This window comes from Lutra lutra, chromosome 8, assembly GCF_902655055.1.
Source record: "Lutra lutra chromosome 8, mLutLut1.2, whole genome shotgun sequence".
In the NCBI taxonomy this organism is placed as follows: Eukaryota; Metazoa; Chordata; class Mammalia; order Carnivora; family Mustelidae; genus Lutra; species Lutra lutra.
The window spans coordinates 38,630,290-38,652,635 of NC_062285.1; the positions used below are offsets into that span (position 1 = coordinate 38,630,290).

At 54.9% G+C, this 22,346-nt stretch overlaps 3 protein-coding genes across 9 annotated transcripts in view; 1 reads left to right on the forward strand and 2 right to left on the reverse strand.

The window, feature by feature from the left end:
* Positions 1-5,517: 5,517 nt before the first annotated feature.
* Positions 5,518-6,802, reverse strand: LOC125106846 (formin-like protein 5). Its single transcript, XM_047741466.1, has 2 exons — positions 5,986-6,802; positions 5,518-5,891 (listed from the first exon to the last, which is right to left on the reverse strand). Exons 1-2 carry the CDS (start codon positions 6,800-6,802, stop codon positions 5,551-5,553), a joined length of 1,158 nt encoding a protein of 385 aa, XP_047597422.1. The 3' UTR covers positions 5,518-5,550.
* WASHC1 (WASH complex subunit 1) lies at positions 6,258-21,208 on the forward strand. Of its 2 annotated transcripts, XM_047740953.1 has the most exons (11): positions 6,258-6,391; positions 9,886-10,039; positions 16,857-16,968; positions 17,171-17,317; positions 17,477-17,613; positions 17,879-18,014; positions 18,221-18,422; positions 18,513-18,677; positions 19,427-19,585; positions 20,561-20,629; positions 20,791-21,208. In XM_047740953.1, exons 2-11 carry the CDS (start codon positions 9,891-9,893, stop codon positions 20,928-20,930), a joined length of 1,416 nt encoding a protein of 471 aa, XP_047596909.1. In that variant the 5' UTR covers positions 6,258-6,391; positions 9,886-9,890; the 3' UTR covers positions 20,931-21,208. The 2 variants fall into 2 exon arrangements, with proteins under 2 accessions (XP_047596909.1, XP_047596910.1); XM_047740954.1 differs by lacking the exon at positions 6,258-6,391 and having other exon boundaries at positions 20,889-21,208.
* DDX11 (DEAD/H-box helicase 11) overlaps positions 20,800-22,346 on the reverse strand; it is a 36,453-nt gene continuing 34,906 nt past the window's right edge. For all 6 annotated transcript variants that reach the window (XM_047740947.1, XM_047740950.1, XM_047740952.1 and 3 more), the window contains one exon: positions 20,800-22,287. In XM_047740947.1, the coding sequence (XP_047596903.1) occupies positions 22,258-22,287 (30 nt within the window). In that variant the 3' untranslated portion in view covers positions 20,800-22,257. The remainder of the gene's footprint in view (positions 22,288-22,346) is intronic.

Genomic DNA, 22,346 nt, shown 5'->3' on the forward strand with positions numbered 1-22,346 from the left:
CTACTGGCTATGATCCCAAGGTTTCGACACATGCTGGCTCAAGTCCAGACTCCTCACTAGGACGCATGAGACCCTCTTTGAAAGGTAATATAATATAGTGGATGGGAGTGCTCATTAAGAGGTGGATTTGCCTGACCTTGGACAAGTTCTTAAACCTCTCAAAGCCTCATTTTTCTCCAACTCTACATGGGGATGATGGGAATATTTTCCTCACCAGATTCTTGTAAGTATTCAGTATCGTACATGTAATTTTGCTTTGCATACACTAAAGCTCTATACACTTGCTTCGAAATAGGATTGTTATTCAAGGGGTGCCTGGGTGGCTCAGATGGTTGGGTATTTCCTTCGGCTCAGGTCATGATCCTGGGGTCCTGGGATTGAGCCCTGCATTGCGCTCCCTGCTCAGCAGGAGAGTCTGCTTCTTCCTTTCCTTCTGCCCCTCTCCCTGCTTGATCTCTCTCTCTCAAATAAATGTGTTTTTTTGTTTGTTTTTTAATATTTTTTTTTATTTGACAGATATCACAAGTAGGCAGAGAGGCGGGCAGAGAGAGAGGGGAAGCAGGCTCCCAGCTGAGCAGAGAGCCCGATGCGGGGCTTGACCCCAGGACCCTGAGATCATGACCTGAGCCGAAGGCAGAGGCCTTAACCCACTGAGCCACCCAAGCGCCCCTCAAATAAATGTTTTTTAAAAAGAAGAAATAGGGGGCGCCTGGGTCGCTCAGTGGGTTAAGCCGCTGCCTTCGGCTTAGGTCATGATCCCAGGTCCTGGGTTCGAGCCCCACATCGGGCTTTCTGCTCAGCAGGGAGCCTGCTTCCTCCTCTCTCTCTGCCTGCCTCTCTGCCTACTTGTGATTTCTCTCTGTCAAATAAATAAATAAAATCTTTAAAAAAAATTAAAAAATTAAAAAATTTAAAAAATTAAAAAAAAAAAAGAAGAAATAGGGGGCGCCTGGGTGGCTCAGTGGGTTAAAGCCTCTGCCTTTGGCTCAGGTCATGATCTCAGGGTCCTGGGATTGAGCCTTGCATCTGGTTCTCTGCTCGGCAGGGAGTTGGCTCCACCCCCCTGCACCCCCTCGCTGCCGCCTGCCTCTCTGCCTACTTGTGATCTCTGTCTGTCAAATAAATAAATAAAATCTTTAAAAAAAAATAAAAGAAATAGGATTGTTATGTGAGACAAACATAGGTGATCCCTCACCTCATCTCCGCAACTCAGATACCCAACATAATGGAGATTATATATGTAAAGTACCAAATGTATTGCCCAGCATAGAGTAGGAGCTCCAAAAATGGTGCCTAGTATTGTGATCTGGTTCCCACCTACTTCTCAGTCTCATCGAGGACCCTCTCTCTCTCCCTTGAACTTCGGCAACGTCGAACTGCTAACGGTCTTGTCTCCTATTCCCCATTCCACTCCTCAGTGTACATTTCCTCACCTCCTGATCCCTATTGCACGAACCAGCTAGCTCTTGCTTGTGGGAGTATAGACAGACCGTATTTCCCAGCCTCCCCTGCAGTTAGATATGGCCACTGGAACAAGCTCTAGCCAGTAGAACATGCCCAAGAGCCACATACGCCACTTCCAGGCACATTCCTTCAAACCTCCCACAAGGTCTTCATGCTCTTTCCCCTTCCAAGGAGAGCAGCCAACTTGCAAGCCCCATGCTGAAGAAGACAGAGCCACAGGTGGAAAGCACCAATGTCCCTGAGTTAAAACGTGAAGGAGAACCATCCAGCTGATTTGGATGTCCCATTAGTGAGATGTAAACTTCCATCATGCTCAAGCCGTTAGATAATTTTGGCTTGATGTGGCAGCTAGGGTACTCAATTAGTACCCTCTGCTGTCTCATGTTCCTGGAATGCCTGTAACTGCACCCTGCTTCACTGGGGTAACTCCTGCTTTGCCTTTAAACTTCATCTCTGGCATTACATCCTCCAGAAAGTCTTCCCTGAGCAACCCCTCAACTCCTAGACCCAGGCCGAGGTAGCTCTAGCAGACAGTGCACAGTTGACTGCCTTCTGTTCCTTCTCCCTTGTTCCCTAGTAGAATCTCAGTTTTGTTCAGGACAGCAATACACCCAGTTAACAACACCCATTTGTCAAGACTTCCTTGGAGCCAGCAGAGTCATGTGATCCAGTCCTGGCCAATAAAATGGAACAGGAAGTTACTGGATAGAGATTCTTAGTAAAGTTGGTTTTTTGTTGTTGTTGTTTTAATGTAGTCTCCACGCCCAGCCTGCAGCCCAACTGTGGGGCTTAAACTCACAACCCTGAGACTGAGATCTAAGCTGCATCAAGAGTTAGATGCTTAATTGACTGAGCCACCCAAGCACCCCTTCAGGGGAGCTTTTTAAAAAGAGAGTCGGGGGCACCTGAGTGGCTCAGTCATTAAGCGTCTGCCTTCGCCTCAGTTCATGATCCCAGAGTCCTTGGATTGAGCCCCACGTTGGGATACTTGCTCAGTGGGGAGTCTGCTTCTCCCTCTCCCACTCCCCCTGCTTGTGCTCTCTCTCTCTCTTGCTATGTCTCTCTGTCAAATAAAATCTTTTTTTAAAAAGAGAGAGAATTAATTGGGCTCATAACTGCCCTTTACCTTTTTCCTTTATGCTTCCTGCCTTCCCACCTAGAACTCAGACGCAATGCTCAGGAACAGAGCACACATTTTACAACCATAAAGATGACAGCCATATGCTAAGACAGCGATGAAAGATTCCAGCTTCCTCAAGGAACCATGAAGCCTCCGTCCCAGCCCTGTGCTGCCTCCATCGGGTTCTCCTATAACGTGGAAGTAGAAACTCCTAACGCTTAAACCCCGGAGCGAGGTTTCTACTGGGCACAACTGAAAGCCATCCCTACTGAATGCTCTGAGCTCCCATGCCCTATGCTGCCCTCACCGCTTGTATGGAAAAACGGCCATGTTCTGGCAATCATCTGCTTCAGAGTCACTTTCTGGACTTGTTTGAAGGCCTGGGACTGGGAGGATGGGGAAGGAGGCCATTGTGTCTTCCTCAGCCTCCTTCTGACACAGAGAAAAGGCCTGCAGCCTGTGGCATTGGCTCTATGACCTCTGAGGTGATTTCAAGCTCTTGAATTCTCGGATTCCATCCCACGTCCAGTACACGGTCCGAGGAGTCCACCACAGCGTAGGTAAGACTCAGGCTGGGCCCTCCGTCCTGGAAGTCCAGGAAAGCATTAGTGGAATAATCGGGGCTTACACAGCATTTCTTAGACCCCACATTGTTTCTTTTTAAAAAAGCCGAAAGTCATATAAAATGGGCCATTTTAAAGTGAAAAATTCAATGGACTTAGTACCTTCACAAGGCTGTGCAATCACAGCTTCTGTGTAACTCCCAAACCTTTCCATCACCCCAAAATAAAACTTGGTACCCATAGGCAGCCACTTCCCTTCCTCGCCTGCCCCCAGCTCCTGCCAGCCTTCAGTCCCCTGCTATCCCTGTGGTTTCCCTATCCTGGGCATCACGAGTCAATGGAATCCGCACCACAGGCCAGCAAGGGCAGAGTGGGCCTCAGCGTTCCCACAGTAGGATGACATTTAGTTTTTCTTTGCTCTGAGGTCAAGGATTCCCACTGCAGCTTGAGTGACTGAAGTGAAAGGTCTTTGCTATCCAGCTCCTAGGAAATCTTTAAAATTAGGTGTGGGGTGAGTGTCTCGGTGGATTAGGTAAAGAACGATGAAGTGGAGGGTAAACTGAGGGCGCAGTGGGTGGTCTGGGTCGGGGGGGGTTGGCAGCCTAGCAGCACTTTTGTGAGAAAACAGCCAGTTTGGGTATTTGGCGGCAGCATGTGCGTGCATGGGGCACATACAAATTTCCTTTGTGTACAAATCATCCACAAAGCGCTTTGATAGCCTCTCTTTGCAGGTCTCAAAAGGAAGCAGGCCACAAGCACTCTCCAGCCCGATTTATAAATGGGGCAACCCCCATTAGATGACTGGCCCAAAGTTGCACAAAGAATAAGTGGCAGAGCCCCAAGCCTGCATGCCCTCCTTTCTGAATGGCACACTTTCCCTTCTTTGATGTGTTTTGAAAACCTTAAAATACCTTTAAGAATCTGCTCAGTCATTGCTCAGGTTTGCAGGTTATATTGGTCAAAAACAAAATACCGGGGTGCCTGTGTAGCTCAGTTGTTAAGCATCTGCCTTGGGCTCAGGTCATGATCGCAGGGTCCTGGGATCCAGCCCTGCATCAGGCTCCCCACTCAGCGGAAAGCCTGCTTCTCCCTCTCCCTCTGCTGCTCCCCCTCTCACTGTGTCTGTCAGATAAATAAATAAAATCCTTAAAAAAAAAATACCGTAGGCTGAGTGGCTTAAACAGCATACATTCATTTCTCACTGTTCTGGAGGCTGGAAATCCAAAATCAGGGTGCCAGCAGGTTTGGTTCCTGGTGAGAACTCTCTTCCTGGCTTGCAATGGCCATCTCGCTGTGTCCTTTCATGGTGGAGAGAGCTAGAAAGAGCCAGCTCTCTGGTGTCTCTCTCTCTCTCTTTTTTTTAAAAAGATTTTATTTATTCCTTTGACAGAGATCACAAGTAGGCAGAGAGGCAGGCAGAGAGAGAGGAGGAAGCAGGCTTCCCGCTGAGTAGAGAGCCTGATGCAGGGCTCGATCCCAGGACCCTAAGATCATGACCTGAGCCAAAGGCAGATGCTTTAACCCACTGAGCCACCTAGGTACCCCTGTGGTGTCTCTTCTTGTAAGGGCCCTAATCTCATCATGAGGACCCCACCTTCCCAGCCTCTCTGAACCTTAATTACCTCCCAAAGACCTCTCTCCAAATACCATCAAACTGGGGGTTAGTGCTTCCACATATTAATTGGAAGGGGCGGGGACACATTCAGTTTACAATACAGGTGGAAACCCATCTCTTCCTCATCATGGGTAGAGACCATATGCTGCAGCCGGCAAGACACTGTAATGTGCTTACCAAAAAAGACAATTTAACCTAACTCTAGGATGGGGGTGAGCAGCTGGAAAAGAGGACAAAATTCAGAGTCTTAAGAAGAGAGTAAGTTTGCAAGATTTAGCAAGCAAAATATCAAATATCAAACATCTACTTAATTTTGAATGCCAAATAAATGATAAGTTTTAAGGGTAAATATGTCTCATGCTTAGTTTGGGGTATCTGTGTCTATATATTCATTTTTTAATCTGAAATTCAAATTAATGTGGTGTTCTGTATTCTTATCTGGCAACCCTAAAAGACAGGGGCCGAGAACTTTGAGACAAAGAAATGGATTTCAGGAGGGACCACTGCAGGATCTCTGGATGGATGCTTTCTTTATATACCTAAATTTTTGTTTAGTCTGTTAAAATACCATCTGGCTTTATTTTTTATTGTTGTAACCCGTGCATAACACAAATGGACCATCTTAACTGTTTTCAAGCGTACAGTTCAGTGGGATTAAGTACATTCATATTGCTGTACAACCATCACCATTTCTAATCTCCAGAACTTTCTCATCATTCCGAACTGACGTGTCAAAGAAAACTAGAGCTGCACAGTAGCAGTAAGAAGAGATTTTATTTAGGACTTTGCTACAGAGGGGGAAAGAGACCTCGGTACAGAAGCAGGATCCCTTGCAAACACAGCATGGCCGAGGGGGGACTTCGAGCCAAGGTCCCCCCGAGGGGGACGGATGGAAAATCCCTAAGAGGGTAGGTAATTCTTTGCTCGGCCGACCAACAGGATTCTTGCTGAGGGCAGCCGGGGCGAAGGGCCAGCCGCGGGGGATCGTGGGGGATGAGGCGCGCGGTCGAATACGGAGGGTGATCTGACGTTGAGGCCGAGGGATTCCGGCTATAGCGACTTGGCAGAGTTCTCGCTACCGCGAGCCGATGCAGCCCGAAGCCTGGCTGGGCACTGGATTCAGGGGAGCCTGATTCCAAGGCGGTGGGAGAAACCGCAGAGAAAAACCGAAAGTCTGTACGCATGAAACCACCACCCCAGGCGCCGCACACCCACCACTCTACCTTCTGTCCGTCTGTGCGCCCCAGAGGCCGAGCCGGGACCGCCGGGCTTACGCAGGCAGAGGGAGGGCGGAGCCGGGACCGCTCCCGGGTCGGGGTCAGGCGCGGGGGCGGCGCTGAGGGGCGGACGGACGAAGGGGGCGGGCAGCGCGCGGCCGGGTCTGAGCGGAAGGCGGGGAGGTGACGGGGCGTCGGGAAGAGTGAGGGCTCCCGGCGGCCTGGCGCCCCGCAGCACGCGCAAAGGGTGCGGCGGGGGGCGCGGGCGGCCTGTTCTGCGCGGGGGCCCGCCACTGGCTGCGCAGAGCTCCGCCAGCGAGCCGAGCGCCCCAAGAGGCCGAGCGGCGGCGCCAGGACCCGGCGGAGCGCGCGGGGCGGAAGCTCGGCGGCGGGAGCGGCGGGCGGCGGGCAGGTGAGGGGCGGGCGGCGGGCCGGGGGAGGGCGCGAGGGACCCCGAGGCTGCGCGGGGCCGTGCAGGGGCGGGACGCGGCGGGGAGGCGGGGAGGGAGGGGCTCCGGGAGGCAGGGCCGGGCCCGGCCAGGCGGCGAGGCCTGGGATCCGCCACTCCTTGCTCGCGGGAGGCCCGGCGCGGAGCCGGGCCGCGGCCGCCGTCCGCACAGGCCTGCGACCCGGCTGCCATCCCGCCGCGCCGCCCGTCCGGAAGCGGCGCCGAGCCTCTGCCCCGAGTCTGACGGGCCCCTCCCCGCTCGCCAGCACCCCTGGAGCCGCTCTCCCCCGCAGCGTGAGGCCGAGGCCGGGGTGCGGGGAGGGCCCTGCCGGCCCGCGGGACTCGGGGCTCCGGGCTCCAGCTCGCCCTCCCCATCGCGGCCCGCCGGTCCCGTGACCCTCACGGGCCCTTGCACCCTCTGGTCCCTGGGCCCTGCAAGCGGGCTCGACCGAGTCCTCGGACCCCCCTTCAGCAGCTCCCTTCCCTCCCCGGCTCCTCTTAGTTGACCTGTCTCGCTGCTTTCCCGAGCTTGCTTCCTGGGTGCGCCCGGCCTTGCTGTTAACCTGGGCGGCTGAGGGCCCTGGGAGCGGGGGTCCGGGGATGGTTTGTGGGAAGGAGTCCGTGCACTTCTGTGATTAAACAGCACTGAGAGGCGGGTATGGTGTCTGTTACGGTTTTTACCATATTCTGTAAGGTAGTGTCATCAAATAGAAATACGGCGTGAGCCCCACGTTGTAATTTTACAAGTAAGAAGAAACAGGTGGGGGAGCTTGGGTGGTTCAGTTGGTTAAACGTCTGCGCTCACCTCAGGTAATGATCCCAGAGCCCTGGGATCGAGTCCCGCGTGGAGCTCCCTGCTCAGTGGGGAACCTGCTTCTCCCTCTCCCTCTGCTCCTCTACCTGCCTGCTCTCGTTCTCCCGCGCGCTCTCTCAAATAAGTAAAATATTAAAAAAAAAAAAAAGGTGAAATCGATTTAGTAATAGATGTTCTTTAACTCTGTGTATCTAAAATATGGTCATTTCAGCCTGTAATCAATATAAAAATTTTAATGGGATATTCTACATTTTTTTTTCCTACTAAGTCTTTGAGATTTGGTGTACGTTTTGCACTTACACCACCCTCCCCTCCGCAGGCCACGTGCAGCTAGAGATTAGCATATTGGACAGCTTGGGCGTAAGGGCTTCGGAGCAAACTTCTTGGTGGGGTATGCAGTGTTTATCACAATCTAGCTTTTTAATTTTTTCCTGCTAATGGCCCAAGGATAGTTATACCCTTATCACTCAGCACCACTTGCCCTTCCCTACACACCTTTGTTCAAGTCTTTCTACCTGGAATGCTCTCTCCCCAGTGCCTGGCTGGGCCAGGTAGGGAGATGCCATTTCTACTGAGAGCCTTTTGCTGACTCCTCCAACCTCTTCGGGGATGGATGATCACTCCTTCCTCAGGGCTTCTCCCCTAGCCACTAGTATTGTGGCTGAATTAGAGCACTTGTCATGTGGTGTTTATTTGTGAGGCTGTCTCTATGGCTAGCATAGTGCCCTACTCATCTTTGTTGCCATCATGGCTGGCATCTAGTAGCTGATCCGGAGATGTCTGGAGACCGAATGAATAAACAACTAACCAGCTGTACTCAGTCTCTTTGTTCTTTTTCTTTTTTCAAGATTTTATTTGAGAGAGAGCATGTGCATAAATGGGCAGTTTCGGGGAGAGGGAGAAGCAGACCCCCCGCTGAGCAGGGACCCTGATGTGGGGCTTGATCCCACGACCCTGGGGTCATGAGCTGAGCCAAAAGCAGATGCTCAACCAACTGAGCCACCCAGGCACCCCTCAGTCTCTTAATTCTTGAGTGGACCTGCTACTTCCTTGTTGAGATTTGTCCCTGTACGACCCCCTCCTGTGCACACACACACACACAGTTGGGGTAACTTACAAGGAACTATCTCAAAATGTGCACAGAAGTATCTCCACCTTTTACCCTCTCCTGAGCTTACAGATGGGAAAACCGAGGTACAGAATTAAGTTAGAAAGGCCAGCAAGTTTGCATCAATATGAATATAAATGGGGGGGGGGGCTTCTTGAAAGGAGTGCAGTGGTCTCAGAGGGTTAGGTTCCTGGCTTAGGCATCAGCTGGCCCCACTTGGGTCATGTGATAGGAGGGAAGAGAAGTGGGGAAGTGAGGAGTGACTCTTCGGCCCAGATGAGGATGCTGGGCAGCTTCAGGTCTGACTGAGGATGTCACTGCCCAAGAAGAAGTTGAAGAGCAGACCCCGAGGGCTGGTAGGAGGGAACAAGCCCGGGGAGAAGGAAGGGCTGGGGAAGCCAGCAGAGGGAGCAAAGGAGTAAGCTTCAGCTTGGAGAAGATGGTGTGCTGTGTTGGGAAGAACCACTTCTTGGAGAGTGGTGCCATGCTCAAGACTGCAGAATGGGAGATGGGAAGAATCAGAGGTTCAGAGAAGGCAAGCGACTTACCCCAAGCCAAACCATTCTTTAAGCCCCCGTGAGGCCTCCTCAGCCCTCCCTGTTACACTTACCCTGCCCCACCTCCACCTGTATTGCACTCAGGGACCCCAACATGGGACCAGAGAGAAAAGGTCTGTAGCACAGTGCCAGCTCTGATTAATGTCTTCCTCACCGTCTTCTACTGAGGGGCTGTGATTAGGCCTATTTATAGGGGCCCGGAGCCTTAATATTCTGCCTGGTACATCTCTTGCCGATCAAATCAGTGCCGTGTGCAGCATGATTGCTGCTTTAATGGCACCAGGGAGCGGAGTTAATTAAACCCAGCATAAATAGACTCTGCCCTCATCCTGCAATTGGAAGGAGTGTTTTTCCTCCTTGTCCCCCACCCTCCCATACCCCTCCTTCCTCCTGGCCTCCCCTTAGCTGTAGCATGGGGGAGCAGAGCCCAGTCACCAGCCACTGCCTGTCCTGTCTCAGGAACAGGTCTTGAGTTCCTCGGGGCCAGAGTGAAAAGAACCCAGGAGTCTGCATTTCCTGTGCTTTTCCAGACCTGGGTATCATTTGGCAGTTGACACACACATTCTCCGCCCCCCACCCCTCAATCCATCCCTCTGCTCCAACCTCCTTTTCATTCTGCAGCCACGGTTTCTTTCTTCTTCGTCCAGGCTTGGGAGGTAGAAATGACATAATGGATGGAAAGGGTGCCTAGCAGAGCAGTGCACTTCTGACTGCTTCTGTCTGGTCTCTGTTGTCATTACCACTTGCCCTCCCTCATTTATCCAACAAGCATCAATAGAGTACCAGCTCCAGGGAGCTCCTGGCCTCCCACCCGTTGCTCTGTCCCCCACTCCCCACCTCCAGAGGTGGGACCTACAGCAAACAGTTCTGCAGCAAACAGTCGCAGGCAGGGGTGGGTGGGGTGGGGGAGTGCTTGGGTTGGGGGCTGGGCTCCGTCCTCCTGGCACTTGGTCCCTCACACTCTGGTTCCCACCCACAGGCACCATGACTCCCACGAGGACCCAGCACTCGTTGGCAGGGCAGACCTACGCCGTGCCCCTCATCCAGCCGGACCTACGGCGGGAGGAGGCCATCCAGCAGGTAGCCGATGCCCTGCAGTACCTTCAGAAGGTCTCTGGAGACATTTTCAGCAGGTGGGTGCTGCCACTCGCCCACACCTGACTGAGGGCTGGGCAGTCAGCATGTGTTCCTCCTCCGTGAACTTGCTATCAGTAGTTACGGAAAGTGCCTATGTCTGTGCTAACTATGCCCAGGGACCACATTAGCAAGAGGACACGGGCCTTTAAGAGCCATCAGTCCCAGATGATAGATACCCCCTGCCCAGCGACCAAAATAGAGGCAAAAAGCAACCCATCAGAAACGTGTGTTTTCTCACCAGGATTGTGATTGTATGCTTGCCTTTCTCTAAGGGGGGCACTGGAGTTTTAGCACACTGGCCTTTCCCTTCCTGGTATTTGGCACCTGTAGACAGTTTCATGTCCCTGTGCCCAGGAGTGGAATGAGGAGAGGGTAGGAAGTCTATCTCCTGGGAGAGGGTGTTGAGTGGTAGGCCCTCCGAGTGCCTTGGCGTGGTCCAGGGAGCTTAGGGTGCCTCTCAGGAGCCTGGTGCCTGGTCACCCCACTGACGTCCCACCCTGAGCCATACCTGCTGGACCCTAAGGGGTCCCGACGATGTGTGCAACCTGGTTCCTGTCCCAAGGACCTTGTAGTCTAGAATGGGGGAAACACCAAGTTGAGATGGATTGATTCTTCACTGTGTAGCATGAACCGTGTTAGCTTCTAGGGATCTAGAGAAGAGACAGTAAGTAGGTATCAGAACTCCCCAAACCCACTGAAGCAATTAGTACCCAGTCCGTGGAGCAGGATATGGAGTTGCAGGGCTGAACCGACGTTGTCAGTACCTGATGTTTCTTTCATTCCATCCCAGCTTGCTGTTTCGCTGTTGGCCCCATTCCCAGAAAGGCCTTGGCCTCCAGCAGGGCTGATGCTCCTGCACTCCACGTTCAGGTCCAATAGGAAAGAGGGACACTGGCCTGGCTGGGTTCTCCTGTCTATCCCAGAGCCCCTTGCGGACGCAGAGGCTGCGACACACTGATGGGCTTAGACCCTGTTACTCGCATTACTCCCCGGCTTTAGCCCCAGCTGAAGTGCAGGGCCTGAGCCTGTGGGAGCAGCGGGTTCCCCAAAGAAAATGAGGGCCCTTACTTGAGTGAGGAAGGAGTGGATGCTGGAGAGGAAACCTGCATTCCTGCTATGTGGTCAGGGGAGGCCTCCTAAAGGCCATAGGAGGGCTAGGTTGGTTAGGCAGGGGTAGGAATATGGGTGTGCAGGGCCTCTGCTGGGGTCTAGAAATGGGTGTGAATGGCTCAGAGGCCTGAATGGGAGCATGGTGTATCCCAGGCTACCCAGGGGAGGCTGGCCTGAAGGGGCCGTTTTGTACTGGGGGTGCAGACATTGCTACTTGCCCCATACATTCAGCTCCTGCACTGCGGAACAGGGTGTGAAGGGTCTGCTTTCTCTGGGTCCGAGGGCCTTGCTTCCCCCCTCTGATTGCATGCCCTTGGGAGCCGGACTCTTGGGGCCTCTCGCTGCTTTCTGTGCTCTGCAGTGCTGCGGGAGTGTGCCGGGGCCGAAGGAGGGGGATGGACCATGGGGCCAGTGAGCTGTTAGAACGAGTCGGTTAGGGTCCATGGGGGCTTCCCCTAACAGGACAGGGCTTTGTGCTTGATTTGGGCCTTGGAGGGAGGCTCTGGAGCAGAGAAGCGGTGCCACAGAAGGGTTTAGGGACGGCTGAGCAGGCAGCATTCAGAGTGGCCAGGAGGGGAGGGAGGGGCTTCCAGGGACGCACTGAGAACTGTTGGTTGCAGTCAAGGCATGGAAGGGGTGAGGCTACAGTCCCGGGGAGCTCAGGGAGGGCTGGAGAAGAGACATTTCAGAGGAAGTAACCACCGGACATGGTGACAGATTGGGAACAGGATGAAGGAAAGGGAGGGGTCAGAGATAGTGGGGGTGGGGCAGGCCCAGACCCAGCCTTATTCCCCTGCTCCTCCCACCCTCCAGCCTGCCCGCAATCCACACACCCCGTGGCTTTTCCTTTTTCATGGGCTTTTGTCCTGGGGAAGGGACTCCAGCTTGGAATCTTCCCCCTCAAGCTTACTCCACCTGCTTGAAACCTCATGTAAAGAGGCATGTGGGTATCTGTCTCTCCTCCTCACCGCCCCCCTATTTCAGGCCCAGGCCCCTCAGCCCAGGGGCACCTGTGCCCAGTTGCGCAGGTAGGTGAGCTCATGGAAAATTAGCATTCCGAGCTGGCCTTCCTCCTGCTCTGCCGCAGCGGGAGCCGCGAGGAGCCTGAAGAGAATGACAAGTGCCTCTCAGGCTTTCCTGGACCTGCGCCTCCCCCTGTCCGGGCGATCTGCCTTTCCCTCACCTGGGAAAAGCCAGGCCCCAAAATAGCCGCCCAGAGACATCACCTGTCACCTGCTTCGCATGACTTAGATGACGAGGCAGAGGGGGTTGGGGGCTGGAGGGAAGAGGAGCTGGACAGCTTCTGTGTGTGGAAGTTGGGGTGCTATCGCTTGCCTTTCCCGTCAGCCCTGGGGAAGGATTCCTTTTCTCTGCAAAGCTTTTCCCTTTCCTCTCCTTTGTCTTTCCAACCCCTCCTTTCTCCCTTCTTTTCCTTGTTTCCCTCCCTCCCTTTTCTCCCTTCCCATCTTCTCCCCTCTGCCCCCCTTCCTCCCCTCCTCCTGTCCTCTCCTGGCTCTGATTGGCACCTGGTGACTCCCAAGGTTAGGAAGCTCAGTCAGCTGCCTGCATAATTAGCAGATCATTCCTAATCATGCCGGGGGCAGAGGAGGTGACCCAGGAGCTTTTCAGGGTCCGCAATGCCAAGGGATAGGACCTGCAAGAGGAGGACAAGCTGGTGGTCCCTCCTCCCCAGCAGCCTCCGTGGGCAGGTGGGAAGGCGTGAGGGTGTGCTGATTGCAGGGGGCAGGGAGGCTGTGGCTGGAAATCATCTGTGAGTGGGTGGGGGGTCAGCATGGGAGGTGGGGACTGGGAGCCCAAGTGGTGGTCCCTGTGGTGCTCCAGGAGGAGGAGTGGCTTCCTGTCACCCTGCCCCTGCCTTCATGGTGTTCCCTGTGAAGTGCCTGTTTCCTGGGCCTGGACTGTCCTCCCCCATGTCTGCTCAGCACCGCCTCTTCTTGCTTTCCTCTGAGCACCTGGAGCCCCTCATCCCTCCTAACCTCGTGGGTGGTACTAGCACCTGATTCACCAGCTAGCTCGGGAACATGGCACACCGCTGCTCATTCTTCCGTGCTATAGAAGTCACCAGCCCCGTGTCGCAGCTGAAGAAGCCCGAGGCATAGGCCAGTTCATTGAATTGCTCAAGGTCCCACTGCTGCGAAGTAGATGGTAAACGTACCTGCTTCTGTCCCTGGGAGATGTCTGCTCCCCGGTTCATCTCTGTCCTGGGCTCTGAGCAGACTGGCTGAACCAGTTCCATTCCTGACACCCACAGAGACCGCACTGGGGTCTGGGCAAATGTGTTTTGGGGACTTGGCTTTAGTGATAAGCTTGGAAACTGACCTGCCGTGAAGCAGACCACCGAGTGAGGGAGCATAGATTAGGAATGGCAAACAGATCACCCTCTTGCCACTACTCCCCCAAACCCTTGTGGAGGGCACTGCTAATCAGTCGTGGCTTTCCGTCCCAGCCACCTGTGGCCTGCTGGTGCTTCCTGTTGCCACCTTCGGCACTGCCACTGCCCATCGTGAGAGCCCTTTCACCCGTGCTCTGCGCTCTTGGCACCACGGCTCCGACAGTGAGAGGTTGGACAGCCTGGGGGCCGTTACTTAGACTGGTAGGCTCTTGGATGACCCTGGAAATCCTGTCTGCTTTCCCCTGCCCCCCACAGCAGCCTCCCTCAGAGCATTTCTTACGGGTGCTCATCCGCGGGAATCTGATTTGCAGAGCTCTCCTAGAAGGAAAGTTTACTAGAAAGTTCTCCTTGTGCAGAACTGAGAGCTGGTTCCTTGTCACTCCACCCGCTGGTCCTCATGCTGCCTTTGGGGGTAACAGGGTAAGTGCAGTCGCTTTTCCACCTGCTAGCACTTGTGACGGTTTTGACATACGAAGAGAATTACTGTATTGTCTAAGTCACCTCACCTGTTGCCAGAACACTCAGGACATGAGTAGCTCACTCCTCACCATCACCCTCCTTTGGACGTTCTTGAACTTGTCACTTTTCTTTCACCCAGTATTTGTTACATGCCAAACACAGTGCCAGGTGCTAGGGACACAGCAGTGACTAAGACCTATAGTTAGTCTAGAAGGAATTCAGAGTTCTCTTAAATTGTGGTTCTGGTTTAAAGGGGACACAGCTATAGAGAGGTGGGTGCCCAGCACAGATTAGCTCACTAATCTGGGGTCTGTTTCCTCTCTAGTGCCCCCAAGAGAGTGGATGTCCCCTGTTTACTAAAAGAAGGGAGAAGGGACAAGGAGCTGTGTGCACCAAGATCCCGTTTCCTTCTTAAGCTGCTTAACACAGTTTTAGCTCATACTGAGCTCTAGTTAACCAAAACGTCAGGCCTTGCTGCTAACCCTCCATCTTCTGCGTTTGTGCACTGGACTTCTTAGACCTAAATGCTGGACCTCATCCCTTGTCAGTTTCGTCTTGCTGATTACAGTCCATGCTTCTGGACTCTTAAGATTTGTGAGTCTTGATTCCCCATACAGACCATGTTGACCCTCCTCCATTCGCTCCCCCGCAGTTTACTAACCCAGTGTTGCATGAGCTGGACGAGACCCTGTCAGAGAACTTCGTGCAAGGCTGAAATCAGTCCATTGCTCGGCAGTGCGCTTCAGGCGCTGTTCCTCATCTGGCTCTGAGTTTCTCTAAATGTGCTCCAACCCCCCTAGCTCCATCTCGTCCACAGGATTTTGTGAGAAGCCGTCAGAATCCTTGCTGACTCAGGATGCACTGTGTTTAAGGTTTTCCCCTGCTACACCAGTCTAATATTCCTGTCAGAAAAAGAAAGGCTGTGAATTTAGAACAATGCTGGCCCCTGGGAGCTGCCTCTTTCTCTTCAGAGGGCTTACAGACCCTCGATTTAATAATCCATTCTGGAAGTTTGCCAGGGTTTATGGTTAAGCTCTGTGTTCACAACTAAGAGAGATCAGCCCTTCTCTCCTTGGTGGAAGAATGAGAACAAAACGTCCTTTGTCCCTCTCCAGTTCTGCTGTCCCTCCCACTCTCCATGTGGACTTCAGGCCGAGCTGTCATATAACCACTGAGGTGGCTTCCGCACCCGGGCCAGGATGGCTGGGCTGGGAGCTGGAGGAGGTAACTTGCGCACAAGTACCCTTTCTCAGCGGACACAAACCCTTCTTCCTGTCAGAAGAGATGGAGCTCATGCAAGTCTGGTGGTTCTTCGTCCTCTCACTGGAAGGCAGCTCTGCCCTCAGTTCTCTGTCTCCTTCGCTGCCCACTCAGCCCAGTCTGTCAGAGAAGACTAAGCTGCTTTGGGTGCCTGCTTGTACCCCAGCCTCCTGCCTCAGTGAGCCCCTGCACATAAGGGGCCAGGAGTAAGCAGGGAGACTGCAGGGAGCTGAGACTCCTGGGCTGTGAAATTGGCTGATCTGGCAGGTTCTCTGGGGGGCCAGAATCTTCTAGAGTTGGTAGGGTTTGATATAGGAAGATGGGTCCAGGGCCTTGACCTTTAAAGAAATCCTGGTGTTCCCTGACCCCAGAGACCGTGGGGGCCCCCCTGCCATCGCTGTGGCCTCTGCCCTTTCCCAGTAAACTGGCGCTGGCAGTCTTGCCTCTTTCCCACCTGTATGCTCCCTCTGGCCAGGTGGGTGCCGACACGCACCCTCTCTGAATGTGAGGCGTGGAGGTCATGGGCAGGAACTAGAGTTTGTGCAGGTGGGGGAGCAATTGGGAGGAGGATACCCTGGCCCCTGTTCACCCAGTCCACTCCGCAGGGAGAAGAACCTGGCCATGTCTCAGTAACGGGGACAGTGTGAGGCTCCTGTGCATTTACGTTGAGGGCACATGGGTGTTCATCACTCATGGAGCTCTCCAGGTGCCGGTGCTGGGAAGACAGCAGGGAACAAAGCCCAGCCGTCTCCCCGTTGGAGAGCGGATAGGCAATAGATGCATGTCTAGTGGCTCCCTGTGAAAGCGGAGGTTGGAAAGTGACAGGTGCACATTTATAGAGGCGGTGGTCAGGAGGTCTTCAGTGAGGAGTGTGCTCGGTGAAGTAAAGAAGCCAGTCCCGGGGCTGTCGCAGGGATGGCATTTCATTCAGTGCAGAGGCCCCATGGGAACATGTTTGGCCTGTTCAGGGCCCTGGAGTCCTTGGAGCCCGATGTGCCAGGAAGGGTGGGTGGAAGCCTCTGAGCGAGCCCTCTGGCCACACACGGGAACCATGGTGAGGACTTTGTCCACTGGAGCCATTTATTGTGTGTCAGGGCAGTTCCACATGAGTGGGTCTGGGACTTGATTTAGACCCAGCTTTGCCCACCCTCCCTCCTCCTTGGGAGCTCGAGTCTCATCTGGAAATAGGCAATTTTGCACAGGAATCATGACTATTTTCTCTTCTCTCCGCTTGCCCCTGCTTGAGGCTGTAAATTCCTGGAGGCAGGGGCCCTGTCCCTGACAGATGGCAAGTCCAGGTACCACCCTGGGGCGAGGGTGATTACCCATTCGTACCCAGAGCTCCAAGAACTCAGTAGAGTTCATTCAGACGCTTCAGAGTAGAGATCTATGCGGAGGTCACCTGGACAGTTAAAGGTCAGCCATGACAAGCAGGTAACACTGTATTCTAAGGGTCCCTGTGGAAGCCCTTGGCTTTGCGGTTTGCAGATAGAAGCAGGGGTGCAGGAGACTGCAGGGGCTTGGGGAGCAGCCCTCGGCCGCTGAGTTTTGTTTTTTCCCCCCCATGGCAGAATCTCTCAGCGAGTAGAGCTCAGCCGGAGGCAGCTGCAGGCCATTGGGGAGAGGGTCTCCTTGGCCCAGGCCAAGATTGAGAAGATCAAGGGCAGCAAGAAGGCAATCAAGGTAGACCGTGTGACCCCGAGTCCCCGTGGCTGGCAGGCAGTCCCAGCAATCCCATCGCTGTTCTCTCCCTATGCTCCTGAAGCTGCCTAGTCTCTGTTCGCCTTGCCCAGCCACACCTCAACCTTTCCTGCTTAACCCCACCACCACCACCCCCCTCTGGAGCATCACTCTCTGGAGCATCTTGGACTCCCTGTGTCCCCAGGTGTTCTCCAGTGCCAAGTACCCAGCTCCAGAGCGCCTGCAGGAGTACGGGTCCATCTTCACGGGTGCCCAGGACCCTGGCCTGCAGAGACGCCCCCGCCACAGGATCCAGAGCAAGCACCGCCCCTTGGACGAGTGGGCCTTGCAGGTCTGAGGGGCTCACACACTTACAGGGGGTGATCAGAGGTGGTCCTGGGTGTCGGGGAGGAACTGAGGGCTCTATTCCCCGAGAGGACTTGGACTGGGATGGGTGGTCACTTTGGCCCAGTCCTGAAGCCCACCATCCTTGCGCTACTGCCCCTGCCAGGAGAAGCTGAAATACTTCCCTGTGTGTGTGAACACCAAGCCTGAGCCTGAGGATGAGGCCGAGGAGGGGCTCGGGGGCCTTCCCAGCAACATCAGCTCTGTCAGTTCCTTGCTGCTGTTCAACACTACAGAGAACCTGTACGGCACACAGCAGGGCCCTGGGAGGGTGGCTGGGTGGCCTGGCCTGGCTTTGTGGGGCCCCAGGGCGGATGGGGGGACATCAGACTCTGGTGCGGAAGTCTGCAGGCTGGGGAGCCCATAGCCCAGCAGTCTGATTGCCCTTTTGAGGTGTCGACGTCCACAGTGTAGACTAACTGTGGCCTGGATGAAGTAGGAAAGCTGGGTCAGGACCCTGGGCCTTGAGCTGATGATGGGCTGCCCGGTATCCCTTCCACCTCTGTAGGTACAAAAAGTATGTCTTTCTGGACCCCCTGGCTGGTGCTGTAACAAAGACTCACGTGATGTTGGGGGCAGAGACTGAGGAGAAGCTGTTCGATGCCCCTTTGTCCATCAGCAAGAGGGAGCAGCTGGAGCAGCAGGTAGAGCCCATGCTGCCCGCCGGGGGGGGGGGGGGGGGGGGGGGCAAGAAAGCCTGGCAGCGGCCTCTAAATAACTGGTCTGTTGAGCCCCTGCTCCCACCCTGCTGTCCATGGGGATGCACGAGGCCCTGCTGACTGCCCCAGGGTCTAACTGAAGGGCCCAAGCCCCCTTCAGCCCCCACTCGTACCCCCACCTAATCCTGTAGGTTCCAGAGAACTACTTCTATGTGCCGGACCTGGGCCAAGTGCCTGAGATCGACGTGCCATCCTACCTGCCCGACCTGCCAGGCATCGCCGATGACCTCATGTACAGCGCTGACCTGGGCCCCGGCATCGCCCCCTCCGCCCCTGGCACCATTCCAGAGCTGCCCACCTTCCACACAGAGGTGGCCGAGACTTTCAAGCCGGGTGAGTGGAGAGCAGCAGTTGGGCAAGAACCCCCTTACTTGGCCACTTGCATTCCTGGGCACCTCACACTTTCCCACACTTCTCTTTCAGACCCAGAAGATGGGGTGCTAACAGCACCCCCACCACCACCACCGCCACCCCCGCCTCCCCCAGCTCCGGCTGTGCTGGTCAACGCTCCCCCACCCCCGCCCCAGCCCATGGCCTCCCAGGTCCAAGGTGCCAGGGAGGAGGACAGCAGTGGCGGTGTGTCTCTAGGTAAGAGCAGCACTAGGGTATGCGGAGGGTCAGGGTGAGGGGCGTGTGCTCTTTGAGGACACCTCTAATTTCTGGATCCCGGGAGGGTTTCCTGTAGGTTTATCGCACCATAAATTCTAGATCTTCAGAATAGTTCGGTTTTCAAAATCTTGTTCCCCTGGGTTCGTGAAATAGTGGCTTTCAAACTCTGTAGCCCCCCAGAATTCTTCTCTCCAGAGTAGAGGGAGCCTGGATGTGGACAGGTAGAGCCGTTGTCCCCCATTTCCAGTTACACCAGTGGGAAAGGGGCAGCTACTGGAAACAGTAGAAGGCTTCAGCAACAAAGTACTCATATCCGTAAATGTCAGGATTTCAGTTTTAGCAGGACATCTCCCCGCCTATCTCCAGCACCCAAAGGTGGCACAGAAACCCCATGTAGGCTCATGTGTCAAGTTCAGACACTGTCTCCATCAGTAGAGTCCCACAGTCCACCTCTGCAGTGGCCCCTAAACTAGGTGGCATTAGGAGAGGGACCAGAGGTGCCTGGACATAGGACTGGCTGAGCTCAGGCAGATGCAAACAGCATCTAGGCTGCAAACGGTCTCCCAGAGCTCAGACTCCCTCACTGGCTTCCTCTTTCAAAAGGAAAGACCCATAGCCAGGCTCAAGGGGAAGCCCCTGGACCTCCAGAACCTCAGGCTGGGCAAGGCTGTCCTGCAGCATGGCCTGCCTGAGCAGCCCTCTTCCTCACACCCTGCCCCCTCCCCAAGCTGCAGTCCAGGGAGCTCCCAGGGAAGTGGTGGACCCCTCCAGTGGCCGGGCCACTCTGCTGGAGTCCATCCGCCAGGCTGGGGGCATCGGCAAGGCCAAGCTCCGCAGTGTCAAGGAGCGCAAGCTGGAGAAGAAGAAACAGAAGGAGCAGGAGCAAGGTGAGAGGATCCTCAGCCCGCTCGGGTAGGGGGGCTCTCAGGAAAGGGCCACCTTCTCTCGTAGCTGCCACCAGACTCCCAAGAGGTCAGAGGAGCAGCACCCAGCCCACCCGCCCCATGCTTTCCCCAGGCAGTCTGTGGGAAGCCCTGGGCAGCTGTCCCTAACATTCCCACCCTTCCTGCCTAAGCTGTGGGTTCCTTCCTGGTTTTGTAGCCTGCTTAGAACCTTCCTCTCTAAACTCATAGGAGACGAAGCCTCCCCCAGCTCAGATTCTGCCAGGAACTGTCTTAGGACATGGCTGGGGACCTGAGCTGCTGTAGGGACTGCAGACCTGGAGGGTTAGCGCAGTCCTGCTTCTCCAAGCCTCTTGAGGCCGCAGGTTCCGTGCGCTGCATCCTGAGTGCAGCACGAACAGAACATTCAGGCCCTGGGGCGCCTGGGGGGCTCAGATGGTTAAGCCTTCGGCTCAGGTCATGATCCAGGATGCTAGAATCAAGCCCCGCATCAGGCTCTCTGCCCAGTGCAGAGCTTGCTTTTCCCCTCTCCCTCTGCTTGTGCTCTCTGGCTATCACATAAATAAAATTTTAAAAGAAAAGAACACCTGGAGCCAAAGCCGCAGTGCCTTTGGGTCCCGAGCTTGAGTTCTAGCTAGATTTCTGAGATTTGCGCTGTGACTTCAGGCAAACTGCCCAACAACCTCTCTGGGCCAGCTTCCTTGTCCGTACAGTGGGGCCCCTCCTCCTTGCCCATTTTGTCTCACGGGGCAGCTCTGCCAGTTTAATAGTGCCCCGGTGCTGGCTCCAGTGACCGCCTGCAGCTCTGGGACCTGGCAGTGATGCCGTGGCTGGGGGGTGGGGCTGACAGGTATGGAGAGTGAGCAGAAAAGAGGACCAACCCCGGGAAGGTCACCCCAGGGGCAGATTTTGTCCTTGGTCCCCTCATTCTTCTTGACCTGGGACTTCTTCCTGCTACAGTGAGAGCCACAAGCCAAGGTGGGGACCTGATGTCGGATCTCTTTAACAAGCTGGTCATGCGGCGTAAAGGTAGGACACGGAGCCTGGCTGCCTTCCCTAGGCTGCGAATCTCAGGATGTTCTGTATCCTGCACATTCTGCTTTTTTCTTCCTGTTTTTTTAAGTCTCCAGTGGCTGGGTGAACCAGTGTCCCATACTAACCCCCCTCACCCTCCACCTCTGCCCTCCCAGGTATCTCTGGGAAAGGACCCTCGACGGGGGCCAGCGAGGGGCCAGGAGGAGCCTTTGCCCGAATGTCAGACTCCATCCCACCTCTGCCTCCCCCACAGCAGCCACCTGGAGAAGAGGATGAGGACGACTGGGAATCCTAGGGGCTCACTCCTTCCCACCGAGACCCAGATTTAGGTCTCACCCTCACATGGACACGACCAGAATGAGATGCCTGGCCTGTGGGTCTCGGCCCTGCTACCCAGGGAGGAACGGGGACCATGGAGGACTGTCCCAGACCTGCGCCCGTTCCTTCTTCAAGGAGTGAGGTAGCCAGCTTCTGAGGCCAAGTGGCTGGGAGCGGGGAGCCCTTGTGCTCTCCTCCAGCCACAGACTGAAATGAGTACATGCATCAATAAAGCAGTGTCATGCGGGAACTGAGCATAAAGCAAGAGCGCACTTTTACTTAAGGAACCCTGGCTGTCCAGGGGGCGAGCGTCTCCTCCAAGCCGACACCTGTCCTCCCACTCCCCCTGGGCTCAGGCGGCAGGTGGGGGCAAAGCACTGGGTGAGCCAAGGGCCCTTCCTCTGGGTCAGGGACAGCAGAGAGGTGCTGTCAACAGGGCTGGCTGTTGCGGATGGAGGGAAGGGAGATTTTCACACAGGGAAAAATGTCTCTGTGACAGACACGGGGTCTCTAAAAATAGTCCTGCTGGGAGCCTAATGGCCCTTGGCGTAATGACTGAAGTCAGGGGAGGAGGTGTCTTAGAGTTTGCTCAAGTGGCTGAGTGGGAAGGAGGTGCCACTGACGTGGGAGGAGGACATGGAGCCAGGCCAAGGGAGCTAGAAATGCTGTGGGACAGGTTAGGGGCCAGCACTGGTTGGGGAAGAGAGAGACCAGCAGATGGGGGAGTCAGCACATGGCTCTTCCCAGTTCTTAACACCGAGAAAGGTGGTAGGACTGAGGTAGTCAGAGGGCCCTGGGCAGAAGGAGCCCCTATAGACACCAGGGACCTGGGGTTGGATAGAGGGAATGCTCTTGGTTTTGAAAAGAAGGTGAAGGTCTAGAACAACAAATTGTAGCCAGAAAAGGGAAAGGCTAGAGGGCATGTTCTGCCTCACCTGTGAGAGAATGGACACCAAAGGAGGACAGAGATGCCGCAGTGGAAGACTGGCCGCAAAGCAGGGCAGGGAGCTGGACTCTGGACCGTGGTGAATGGGCATTCAATTCCAGGGAGCCAGACTACCCTGGGATGGGTCCCAGGATGGCCAGGACCCACTGTTTCTTCAGCATCGACCTGATGTTCTCTTACTGTCTTTTCTACCTGTGCCTAGTCCTGGCAGCCCACTGATTCCAGAAAGGGGCTGGTCTGGTCTCCAGCTGGGCTTCACCTTTTTAGGCTGAACCCCCACAAAGCAGGCATCAGGCAAACATTTCACGCAAGCAGCTGGAAGGAAGAGGCTGGCATCTGGGCAGTGGTGGGCCATCCATCAGGAAGGGACAGACTTCTCACGATGAAACTGGGGAGACGGAAAAACAGTGAGGCACGAGATCTCAGGGGTGGGGGGGCTCTCAGAGA